At 37.6% G+C, this 12,136-nt stretch overlaps 1 protein-coding gene across 1 annotated transcript in view; it reads left to right on the forward strand.

Moving 5' to 3' along the window:
• The window catches only part of CPE (carboxypeptidase E), a 55,725-nt gene that overhangs the window by 39,923 nt on the left and 3,666 nt on the right, over positions 1-12,136 (forward strand). Inside the window, exons 3-7 of the mRNA XM_084518160.1 lie at positions 261-428; positions 1,316-1,433; positions 2,484-2,666; positions 8,123-8,262; positions 10,982-11,081. Coding sequence (XP_084374286.1) covers positions 261-428; positions 1,316-1,433; positions 2,484-2,666; positions 8,123-8,262; positions 10,982-11,081 — 709 coding nt within the window. The remainder of the gene's footprint in view (positions 1-260; positions 429-1,315; positions 1,434-2,483; positions 2,667-8,122; positions 8,263-10,981; positions 11,082-12,136) is intronic.

Below are 12,136 nucleotides of genomic sequence, written 5' to 3' on the forward strand. Positions count from 1 at the left end.
ACAATGGGAATGATCATTTCCTCTGAGACAGTGAAATAGAGTTTTGTTTTGTTCCTGCAGAGCTCTAGGAAGACATACAGGTAACTCAGCTGTTGGTGCTCCAGGTTTTACTCCCACACAATCCATTCTTGTTCTTGAGAACAGGAGAAGTAAAACCATGATGAGAATTTACATGGGTAAATATACCCACATAAGGGTTGGTGCTTCAGCTCATTAATCTGTCAATTTCCTTTCTCTTTCTGCTTCTTTTCCTCATTTAGCCCGGTGAACTTAAAGACTGGTTTGTTGGTCGAAGTAATGCCCAGGGAATAGATCTAAACCGAAATTTCCCTGATCTGGATAGAATAGTCTATGTTAATGAGAAAGAAGGTGGCCCAAATAACCACCTGTTGAAAAACATGAAAAAGGCTGTGGACCAGAATCCCAAGGTAAGTAAGGGCTGTAGAGCCAGTTTCTTGTGTGCCCATATCCTCCCTTTTATGCAACAAACCCTAGGAGCTGTGTATGCAGTCTTTCTGTGATTCATGTTCTTGAAACTATTTTGTTCATTTTTTTTGTCGCTTTACATTTATTCATCTGATGGCATCTTGTAGTAAAACCTTTTGATCTGTATTGGTTAATCCTGAGACAATTCCTCATTCAAAACATGCTTTATTTTTAAGGATAGGGATTGTGTAGCCTTCTCCCTTGGTCTGAATAGATTTTCTTGCAGATATTCAGCATTTTACCATTGTCAGAAGTTCACATTGTCAGAAATTATACTGTTGGCTAGATAACTATTCTCACATATAATGTGCATTTTTGTTAAGCCTAAGACTTAAATGTACAGGTATTTTTACATCTGGAGTTTTTATTTATTTATTTATTTATTTATTTTTATTCTTTTTAAATCTTCTTGCATTTACCCTCCAGGTTCAAATTATTAAACAAAGTAATTTTACTTTCAGTGCATAGAATTAGACTACATACTATCAACATATATTTTGAATTATTTTCCCTGGTTTTTAATTTGATATGCTTATTTTCAGCCATAATAAAAGGATAAAAATACTGAGATATGTACTTAGAAAAATACTTCACTCTGAACTAATTTACACCAGTTTCATGACTGATGTGTATCTACTTAGGTTCTGATGTAAAAGATTGATCCAGATCTCTATGAAGCCAAAATAAAAATGCTGCTCATTTAAATGCTTGTACAACATGTATGATCGTAGTATAGTATACTATAGTATACTATAAGTATACTGTAAGTAAGTAAGTCTCTACACTGAATAATCAAATTGTAACAGATGGTAATGCTGCTTTGTTGTAGCTTGCTCCTGAAACGAAAGGTGTCATTCACTGGATTATGGATATTCCCTTTGTGCTCTCTGCCAATCTTCATGGAGGAGACCTTGTTGCCAACTACCCTTATGATGAGACTCGGAGTGGTGTGTAGTTATGAGTTGACATGAAAGTGCAAGAGATATAAATACTTACTCTATACTTTAAAAATTATTCCATGTTAATTATTATAAATATTATTATATATTTATTCTATATTATATTATTCTATACATACATAAATATGTGGATCTATATTTACTACACTGCTACCTGAGATTCACTTGTAAACATCATATCATGGCATTGTAATGACTTAGTTTAGTATTAATAGTCATTAATTAAAATTATGTATTTAAAGCTAGTCACTGTATGACCATGTTGTCTAGATTTTAAGACAGATTGCTTGTTCCAGTAGAGTTACATTACAAAAATGATGTAATACCTGAGGGAATCATGGTCCCTCATGTATTTAATGAAGTAACTTAGGTCTTAAATTAGCTGGGCTGCTTATACCCTGCTAAATGAAGCCAGAGAGATGCATCTAGGCTGTCTGTATGATCTAAGGTTTATCTTCTTGAACCTTTAAAAAGTGAATTTCTGAAAGTGATTGTATGCTGATAGAAACAACTATCATTGTTTCTACTTTTTCAGTATTGATCACATAAAAAAAAGGGTCTCTTTGTAGCAGAGATGCTATCCTTTAGCCTATAGTAGTATGGACGCATGACCGAAGTGATTTGATGGTATTGTTAGAGATTGACTTTCTTCAGTATACTCTCGTACAGTTTAATTGCAAATCCTCTTAAGATCAGACTTTAAAAATATCTATGGAGACACATTTTTCTATGTACTGTGTTCTTAAAAGAATCCAAAGCCTAGAATGTAGACTTTTTGGTGCACTTTGAAATTAATATTTTTGTATAAATCACCTTAATAATGGGGCAACTTGATACAGGCAACTGATTAAGGATTGGGGAAATGTTAATGTTATTTAAATACATGTAATGCAATATTAGTTGATGGTGCTGTAGGAAACTTACCATTGTCCAGGAAATTTCCAAGCACCATCTTGCTGTACAGTGCTGTTAATCTAGGTTATGGCCTGTGACTGCATTTTTAACAATCCTTTTTCTTGGACCATTTTTCCTTCCTAGGCAGTGCTCATGAGTACAGCTCCTGTCCCGATGATGCTATTTTTCAAAGCCTGGCTCGCAGTTATTCTTCTTTTAATCCTGCAATGTCTGATCCAAACAGACCACCGTGTCGTAAAAATGATGATGACAGCAGCTTTGTGGATGGAACGACTAATGGCGGTGCATGGTACAGCGTCCCGGGAGGTGAGACCCATGGCTGGGGGTTCAATGTCATGGGTGGTTATTTCAAGCTTGAGTTTTCACTCTGGGAACTTATTCCCACAGACTGGAATACCACAAGGTTATCCACAATTTTTGGTCTGGTTAAGGGTAGATCAAAGGCTGATCACTCACCACAGTGCGTCAACATAATCTCACAAAGCGCATCATGATTCCTATTCAAATATTCCTCTTTTATTGCTTTGTCGAAAGTATTTCTTAATTCAAGGTTCAGGTCATTGCAAATGTAATAGCTCTGCAGTGGGTGAGCAATTGCTGTGTTATCATGATGAAGGTTTAAGTTAAAAAAATAAAAATACCCCCCCCCCCCCAACAAACCCTAATGAGAGATAACAGGCTAATAACCATTCATTTTAACCTCAATAACAAAAGTATCCATCCTTGGAAGATACGGAACGGCTTTGTGGCCAGTGCTGAAGATAATGGAAGAAAGGAAGTTTGTCCTTTGATTTCCATGGGAACAAAATCCAGCCATGAAGATAACTTGCATTTTTATACTTCTTGGCTTAATTAGTACTTGATTCATGCTTAGGTGGTGCCTAGACTTTGGCAGAGCCTTTTGTGCTAAGAGGACCAGCAGAGCTACTGCGGTTCCTTGAAAACTGATTTTGTCTGTTTGGGAGTGTAGCTTGAAGTCAGAGCTTTTGTTCCTTTTCAGTAAAGTTTTTGATATTTCATTTTCTTTGCAAATGGAATCAAAGCAGATTTGGGAATATGTAGATTCTCAATCAAGCAGAATCTTCTGTGTTGCTAAACTCAGTTGAAACTTCAAGTGAAAATTCAGCTGGGGATTTTTGATCTGGAAACTCAGATAGCGTGTAATGGTTTGTCTGCACAAGGGCTTTGTTGATCTGTAGCAGATAACTTTGAACACAAATATACCAGTATTACTGTTTGCTTTCATCTTAACACTCAAAGTAACAGCCTCTGAATGAATTAAAAATTTTTATGTGGAATGAGTAGGAATCTCTCAAAGTGTTAGGTAGTCTCAGTGACAGTCTAACCAGGCTTCTCAGGGGCAGCATGTTTCTTCTGCTATGGTACCAGTGTCAGAGACTAGCGATGACATAAAATGTTGGCATTTCTGAATACTGTTGAAAAGCAAGAGTTTTCCTTTGTGTGAAGCTTTCCACAGACTTTGATTTGGAACCATTAAAATATCCTTTACAAAATGGTGTTTGCATAATTGAAAAAAAAGAGAGCTGAATGTGAACAAAATATTAAAAGGTTTAACTATTAAAATTTGTTTCAATTGAGTCCAAAAATATCAAATACTAACTGTAAAAATGTGGACATGTTTAACTTTTAGCTTTTTTCCTTAGGAAAATGTTATCCATTGTTTTTGATGAAATGCTTTTATTCTGACTAAACTACACATGCCAAAGGCATTTTTTTTCCAATGGAAAAAAAATTGTTGGAAAGCTTGAATTATGTCTTCTTTTTGGATCTTATTTTAAGTTAGACTGGAAATTCCCCAAGGGAGTCCTTTCTTTTTCTCATGTATTTGTACAGAAATTAGTAGAAAGGAATCCTAGTTCTAATCCTGGTGGTGTAGGTAATAAAAAATGGAAAGGTGACAATAGACTGTGGACCATACAGCATGAATTGATTTTGTTGCTGTTGTTTTTTCCTTCAAGTGTAAAAACTAGCTGGCAAGCTGTAACTGTTGACTGAAACCTTCATGCTAATAATTGCCACAGGCCAACTTAAGAAATAATAATAATAATAATAATAAAAAGACAACAACAAAAAATAATGAAAACAATTCTCTTGTTTCTATGTCTAGGGCTAAGGAAGATAACTAAACATTGCTTAGTTCAAGTTAAGATTTTCTTGGAAGCTTTATTCTGGAAAGCTAGCTGACATTTTGCTATCCATATGATAACACACTCAAAGTTAGTGGTGTAAGCTGTTGAATAGCTATGTGTATTGCTGTAGGAAAAGAGTTCCATTATATATCCTTACTAGAGGTTAGAATTTATCAAGAGGAAACTCTCTGGAGACCTTGTCTATTCAGTGTCTGCTCTGGTCCTGAGCTAAGGTGGCTCTTCCCTGCCTTTGCACCTTTGGGTTGCTGTGGGCTTGTTCTGGGGCCTGTGAGCGTGTTTGGTGGCATCCCTGTGTGATCTCTGTGGAGGCAAAATAAAATGTGACTTGACACAGCTCTGTAAAGAAAGAACTGAAGTAATGTGACAGAGAATAGAGGTAGAAATTAGGTGAGAGTGGTACTGGAGCTGTGTTTGGTGTCAAAAGGAAAGCATGGCTTTAGCAGAGCATTAGCAAGGAAAGAGAAAAGAAGAAAGTGGGGAATGGAAGAGCTAAGTGAGAGAGGCTGTGGTCTCCGAGATGCTTTCTTTGATAGTACCTCATCACACCAAGAACTCTGTCCTATGAAGGGCTGATTTTTCTTTCTAACAGGTTACTAATGTTAATGTTGGCCTATAATGCTTGTTATGGTGGTCCTGGTTGTGCTGCATCCATTTCTTTGCCTCTGCCCTTCTCCCACAGGTGAAAGGCAGCACTGCTTGGTGGGCCTGGGTCTTCATATGTATGCAGAGATAATACATTGGTATGAGTATAGGGTTTTTTTTGCATGTATTTTTCTGAGTATCTGGGTTCTTTCAGTAGGAAGACTGGATGTTCACTGGCAGAAGCATCTGTTAGCAGCCTTGCCTCAAACTGGAAGTAAGGATGTACTCTCCATTGCATTTGTTTTGTCCTTACCCTCTTGAAAATCTCAGGACTTGTCAGCCACAGGCAAGGTGGCAATTCTCTCAGGCTTTGAAGTTTTCGTGTGGAGAGAGCAGATGGAGTATAGGAATATTTGACACTAGTTTTGTCTCTTGATACACTTTTCTGTGAGTTTTTTCTAACTATTTGCTGCGTAGTAATTACTTTCTTCTGTGGAGCAGGAGCACAGAGGCAGTCAGCCCCCACAATGGCATCTTTGTGCTAAATCTGAGACCATGATACCTGTTACACTTGTTTTGCATTAGTTGTCATCTGTAATTAGTTGATCACTGTAGGTTTTTCAGAGCACAGCAAGCAAAAGCAAAGAGGTGATTTTTTCTGTGTTTAGGAAAGGCCCTTTTAAGCCATTGGACCCCAGGCAAAAACAAGCCTATACATAAAATCTGTGCTATTTTTAACACTGGTCTTCTCCCTGTCAGCATGTAATTAATGATTTCACTAATGCATAAGAAAGCCAAATTAAATTTGCACAGGCAGCTTTAATTTCAACAACAATAATTTTTTTTTTTTTATGTACCTTTTGTGTGGAATATCTTTTTGGAAATATGAAAGAGAAGAGCTGATAGCGATGAAGTACTAGCTGGCCATATGTGTGTTCTGCTTGTTCTGTCATAGAGTATCACCTGAGTCTAATCAGATCTTTATGTCATTACAGAAATATAATTTCAAAGCAGCTTCCACTGCAATGTTTGTAGACTATTGTTTAAATGTCTTTTTATCTTCAGATGCTCTTAAATCACTCTTGGCACTCCATTCATTCTTAACTTCAATTACCCTTCATGTTACCAGATTTGGAAGCAATGTTAAAGAACGTTTGTTTAGGATTTTATAGAAGCATGTAGGAGGCACATGTTCTCCACATTCTGCATAAGGCTCCATCCTGTCCTGCTAGAAGTTACTGTCTTCTGATGTGTGGAAGTGGTCCTAGCTTAGTGTTGTAGTTTGTAATTCAAAGTCTAGGCAATTCTGATGCCTGGATGCAAGGGGCATACCCCTGCACTCCACTTTCTTTTCAAAGGTTGGAGTTCCTTTTGTAAAAGCTGAATAAATGCTTTTTTTGTCCTGTATTCTGTGCTTATTTACATAAGTACTAATGTGGGAAACTGTAGTCCTTCAGAACAGTGCAAGAGAGGAGTGTTTGTGTGTTGCTCAGTTGCAAAGAAAAATAATACTTGTGGTCAGCAATGAAGGGTGTGAATATCAGTTATATCTGAGGTCTGCTAAGCCTTTCTGATCTTCAGGGTGGCTTCTGCTAAAGTGTAGGAAAATAAGTTTTGCTGTCCTTTGTTAAAATGAGAGGCTTTGGGAGTGTGGTGATGTGCGTGCATGTGACACGTGCCATGTGTGTGACAAGGAGGAATAGGGCAGTAATAACAGATTCAGCCACTTTTACAAAACTTGAAACTATATTTCTGCTGTCCTTGAGGAAGTAGGGTGTCCCTGGTATCACCTTGCTTTGGGAGAGAAGAGGGAGAAACTTCCTGAGAACTGGAGCAGCAATGGTCCGGAGCTGTTGGCATCACAGTAAATTACATCATGCTCTTTGGCTCCCAGTTCTTCTCTTCATGGTTTCTTGTAGAAGAAAGGCAAGAATCAAGAAAAACAACATTATCTGGTGTCTGGAACATATGCCTGGCAGTCAGCACTGCGGTCAGGATTTTGCTCATGACTCTCTTGCTCTCTTGCTGTGTGCTGGTGAATGGTCCATCTTGCATTGTGTGTGGTGAGACATCAGAGCCAGCCCTTCCTGGAGCACTGTTTGTCCTAATATTTCAGCCATCTAAAAAAGCTTAGAAATAAAAAGCTTTAGGGGGTCTGAACAGTCCCTGCTCCTCTTGTTAGTTAGGAGTCTACGTGCCTGGTTGGCAGAAAACAGACTCTTCACCCATATGTGTTGGCAAATTCCCACCTGACTCAATCTGTTTGCTGCCTTCAGTGTTCTCTTTTGGGTATGACATCAGGTCTCTGGGCATTGCTGAGCACAGTGCCAGTACTTTGGTAAGGAGCCTACATTAGGTCTCATACTTAACTTGAATGGGGCAACACAGAGCTAAACAAAGTAGCTGCTTTTAAATCCTTTGGTGACCTCCATGGGAATGCTCAAAATGCTTGGTAGCTTTTTTATTTTCAGCATTTTTATTTTCACATTTGTGAGTCCAGTGATTTTGCTAGATACCTAGACTGGGAGGGCAAGTGTCATCTGTATCAGCTTCTGCAAGGAACGTATTTGTAACCCTCCTGGGGACAGCCACATTCCCACTCCAGCTGCTTGATTCACTTAGAAAATTGTCTTGGTTTTCTGTTGACTGATTCGCAATAGGCAATATTCCCATGTAGCCAGAGGAGTGCCTCAGAAGTGCAAAAGAGTATGTCGTTCCCGCCAAGTTTTTATGCCTAGACATATATATTTTTATATATACTGTATATATTTTTAAATTCATATGATTAAAGTTGCATTAATAATGAGGTTTCTCTTATTGCATTGAAAGCTACCTAGTATTTCTTTTGCAGAGGCTTTGAGTGGGTGGGAAATATTCCTATCTGCAGAAAAAAATAGTGGGATGTTTGCCTTTTTTTTTTTTTCTTTGTGGGAAATCATAAATATTTGGTATTTATTTACTTTGGAACAATGCAAAATCCACCACTAACTCTCTTTCCTGGCATTGCAGGAATGCAGGATTTCAATTACCTCAGCAGCAACTGCTTTGAAATCACAGTGGAGCTTAGCTGTGAAAAATTCCCACCTGAAGAAACTCTGAAGGGCTACTGGGAGGACAACAAGAACTCTCTCATTAATTACATCGAGCAGGTAACAAAAAAGAGGATGGGAAAACTCTAGTTATTGTATGTGAAACTTCTGAACTTTGTCCTGTGTGCATATCTAATTCTAAAGTTTATATTATTCTGATTGGTACTCCATAGTTCTTACATGTCTCTGTAAATAAATCCTTTGTGATCTTTCTAAACACGTGGAAGAAGAGAGGAAAAAAAAAGATGTATAGTATGGAGTCATCCCACCTTACTTCATCTGTTACAGATATCTAACTTAAGTGGTGCATGTTGGCCTTCTTAATGAAGAGAAATACACATCTCCAGAGTATAATTCATCCCACCAGCACTGATGCGTACACTGACAGAAGATGAATTGCCCTCTGCAGATAACTGTGTACAGAACATAAGCTATGAATCAGTCTGGATATACAGGGAGCCTAGATGATGAGGCTGGGCTATAACTGCCTGGCAGTTCAGTGTAAGGCCAGGGGACATCTGTAATCCCAGTTTTGTAGATACTCATCTGCTCTGCGATTACATGAGCTGCTGACACTGAGTGAAGTGCTTTTCCTGTGATTAAAGTGAGTGATTCAATTAAAAATGATACAGAGTCTGGTTAGAATTTTAAAGCACTGTTATGAGTTTAGATAACCTTGTGCTAAATGGGTTGTTACAAGTTAAGACTCCTGAAATAGATCTCTGTGTGAGTTTTTTGTCCTTTTTTTTTTTTTTTTTAAAGGATTACATGCCAATGCAAACAGGCTGAACCGAAAAGAAGATTCCAAACACTGTGGCAGTTTCAAATGTCTGTAATCCAGATATTATAGTTAGAGACTGCAAATATATCTGGCTTCATTAATGGCTACACATCTAGGATTTTGAAATCAGAAACACATTTTTTTACCAGAGCTGGTCAAGTAACACAGTAATTTCTTTATGAAATTTTATAAATTTGTGCATAAAATTGCATAAAATATTTTTATGCATAAAATATGCATAAAATTTATTTATGCAGAAATGTTTTATTTAGCCAGAAATTTGAAACATTTGACTATCTGAAATGTTTGAGTTGAATAGTTCTGGAAGTTGTATTTAGGGTGAAGAACAAGCTTTATCTGCACTGGAATTTACATGTATTATGGGATCCGTGTATCAGCTATCTAGACATTGTTGAGCTCCTTAGTGTATGGGTTAATTTTTTCTGAGTCATGGAAAACTCTGGTGTCACTGCATTTTCAAAATTACTAACATGTAAGAGATTCATTTGCCAACTTCCTTTTCTCCTGTGGAGCTGCTGGCATTATCCGCAAAGCTCAGATGGTCTATCTGGCATTGTTTTTTAACTCATACATGGTAAGAGATCCAGCCCCATGCTCCAGCTCCCCAGTGACTGCTGAGGACATTGCAACTATGTACTTTATGCTTTTCTCAGCTGATCTGTGTCAGGCTTCTGCCACAGTGTAAACTGGAGGAATCTGGTGAACTAAATTATAGCAGCTGAATACATCACAGAGCTTCTTAAAGGAGAACATCACAGTCTCAGACAACAAAAAAATAAAAATGTGTGAGACAGAAATCTTCTCAAATGCCACAGAATCAAAGCAAATCTTTGATTCTTCCCCGCACTTCCCTGCTTAATTTCCAGGCCCTCAGTAGGATTCCTATCTGCACAAATTCAAAACTTCCCATTCTGCCCAGAGTTGAGAGCTTCTCTGTGGAAAGGTGCTTGCCTCTGAGGAGCTCAGTCTGCTTTCAGACTAAGCTACAGGAATACCAGCAGGATTGTCTCCCTACACACTGCAGTCAAATCAGTGCTTTAGTTGTATATATGCTGGGAACAGATGGGTTAGATAACTCTGATGTTTACTGGGCAGAGTAAGAAGTGATTGTAAACTTTGGTCCCTGCTCTCAGGTTGTCTTACCTTAAACATTAGGGCTACTGCTATTCCTCCTTTGATTTTAAAGAAAGCAGGGAACCTGGTTCAATTTTTAAAAACTGAACAGAGAAGGTTTTAAGATGGAGATTCCAAAAGCTCAGCCCTGCTGCAGCCAGGAGAATGCTGCCCACAGGGCAAGAAGGAAGTAGGACGTGACCCACCATGGCCTCTCTCTTGCAGGCCACACGGGGAGTGCTGTGGCTCCAAGTGATCCCAGCTCAAAGACCTGGGAGCTTTGGGTGCTCAATGAAGAGAGCTCAGGCATCTCACTCAAGGTCCTGGATTGCTCGTGCAAGTCCAAGTGCCCACTTTTAACTTTGTTAATGTGTGACTTTTACGCTGTTGTGTCCATTATGGGCCCTAAATTCTTACAGCTGATGAAACCTTAAAAACAAAAAAGAAGTAATTTCAGACTGTTTTTCAAAACTTTTCAGAACATTTATTAATTCCCCATGACAAATACTTTCAAAATAGTGTTTATGTGAATTATGATTTGCTCTGTGTTTCTGAGAAATGTTTGCATAATACAGAGAAATTAGTATATCAACTAATTTTTTTACCTCATCACTGTTTGTGCCATTATGATGTTTAATAATTATTATATATATAAAATTCTATATTTAATAATAATTAATATTATCAATATTAATATTATATCTATACTTATTAATAATTATCTTTGATAGTTGTCAACATGTAGACTGGGATCCATAGCATGCATCCTTAGATATACATGTATCAGTATATTTCACTGATGAAAATGCCTTTTCTTAAGAATTGTTAAATAATTTCTCATGTGGTTTTATTTAATTATTTTAGATTCATCGAGGAGTGAAGGGGTTTGTTAAAGATCTTCAGGGCAATCCAATAGCAAATGCTACAATTTCTGTGGAGGGGATAAGCCATGACATTACATCAGGTGAGTACTGCTATATCCTCTGCTTCACAAACTAGGGCCATTTCAGATCTTATTTAGCTGATGCCTTAAGGTACCAAAATTTTGGAGCTAGAAAAACATATTGTGCCTCAAGAAGCTTGTTATCTGCAGGATTTCATGAATATTCCTCCAGCTGCTTACTCTCAAAGGAGCTGAAGACCCGTTGTTGGGAGTTAATGGATCTCCAGCATGGATTGGTTCTGATGGCTCTTGGTTATTCATGCTTGGTTTTTCTACTGATTTGTGGTGCAAGCAGTGTTTCACAAATGTGCCAGAATGTAAAGTTCTGTTGGCAGTGCTGTTTTGAGTCGAAAGCCTAAATGGCAGTATAAAACTTATATTATGATGTGATCATACCTTTTCATATGTAAATTCTTGAAAGATTTTCAGTTTACATAAATTTGTCCTGAGAAGGTAAATTCTCTCTGCTGTTGTGTGATTTTTTCTTTCTAGAAGGGCAGTTCTAAGAGAGACAAATGTCATGTTGGTGTTTATAGAAAATTGTGTCACCTCTTGGGTGTTACTGTGCTTTATTCTATGAAAGAGTTGAAGGTAGTTTGCACAGTGCCAACTTGCAGACTTCCCTATGGACCATGCTTTCTTATACTAAATGGCATTTTGTTGTTTTTACAAGATACTAATTAGAAAAACAATAATAAGATCATGCATAAAGCATTGGCATTTTACAATATGATAATTTTGCCAATGATACGTCTCACCGTACTCTTACAGAGATGCTAAACACAATGATACAGGACAGGTAGACCCTCAGTTGGCTTTGATTGTGTTCTCACATCACCTGCTAGTTGGGCAGCATTTCTGCCAAACAGAACAGTCTCTTATAACATTAACTACCGTCTTTCACTACATATAGGAAAGCAAAAGGTATAAAGGCTGGAAATAAATTTTCAGGGAATAAGCTTTGCAGAGATACTTTGCAGTATAAGAGAGTGATACATAGAATACTCACACTTCTATGGTACAGAAGGGTATTGTAGTGAATCCCCTTACATTATTGTGTCTGTATATGCCTGGAA

The sequence above is a fragment of the Aythya ferina genome (assembly GCF_964211825.1).
Source record: "Aythya ferina genome assembly, chromosome: 4".
Lineage (NCBI taxonomy): Eukaryota > Metazoa > Chordata > Aves > Anseriformes > Anatidae > Aythya > Aythya ferina.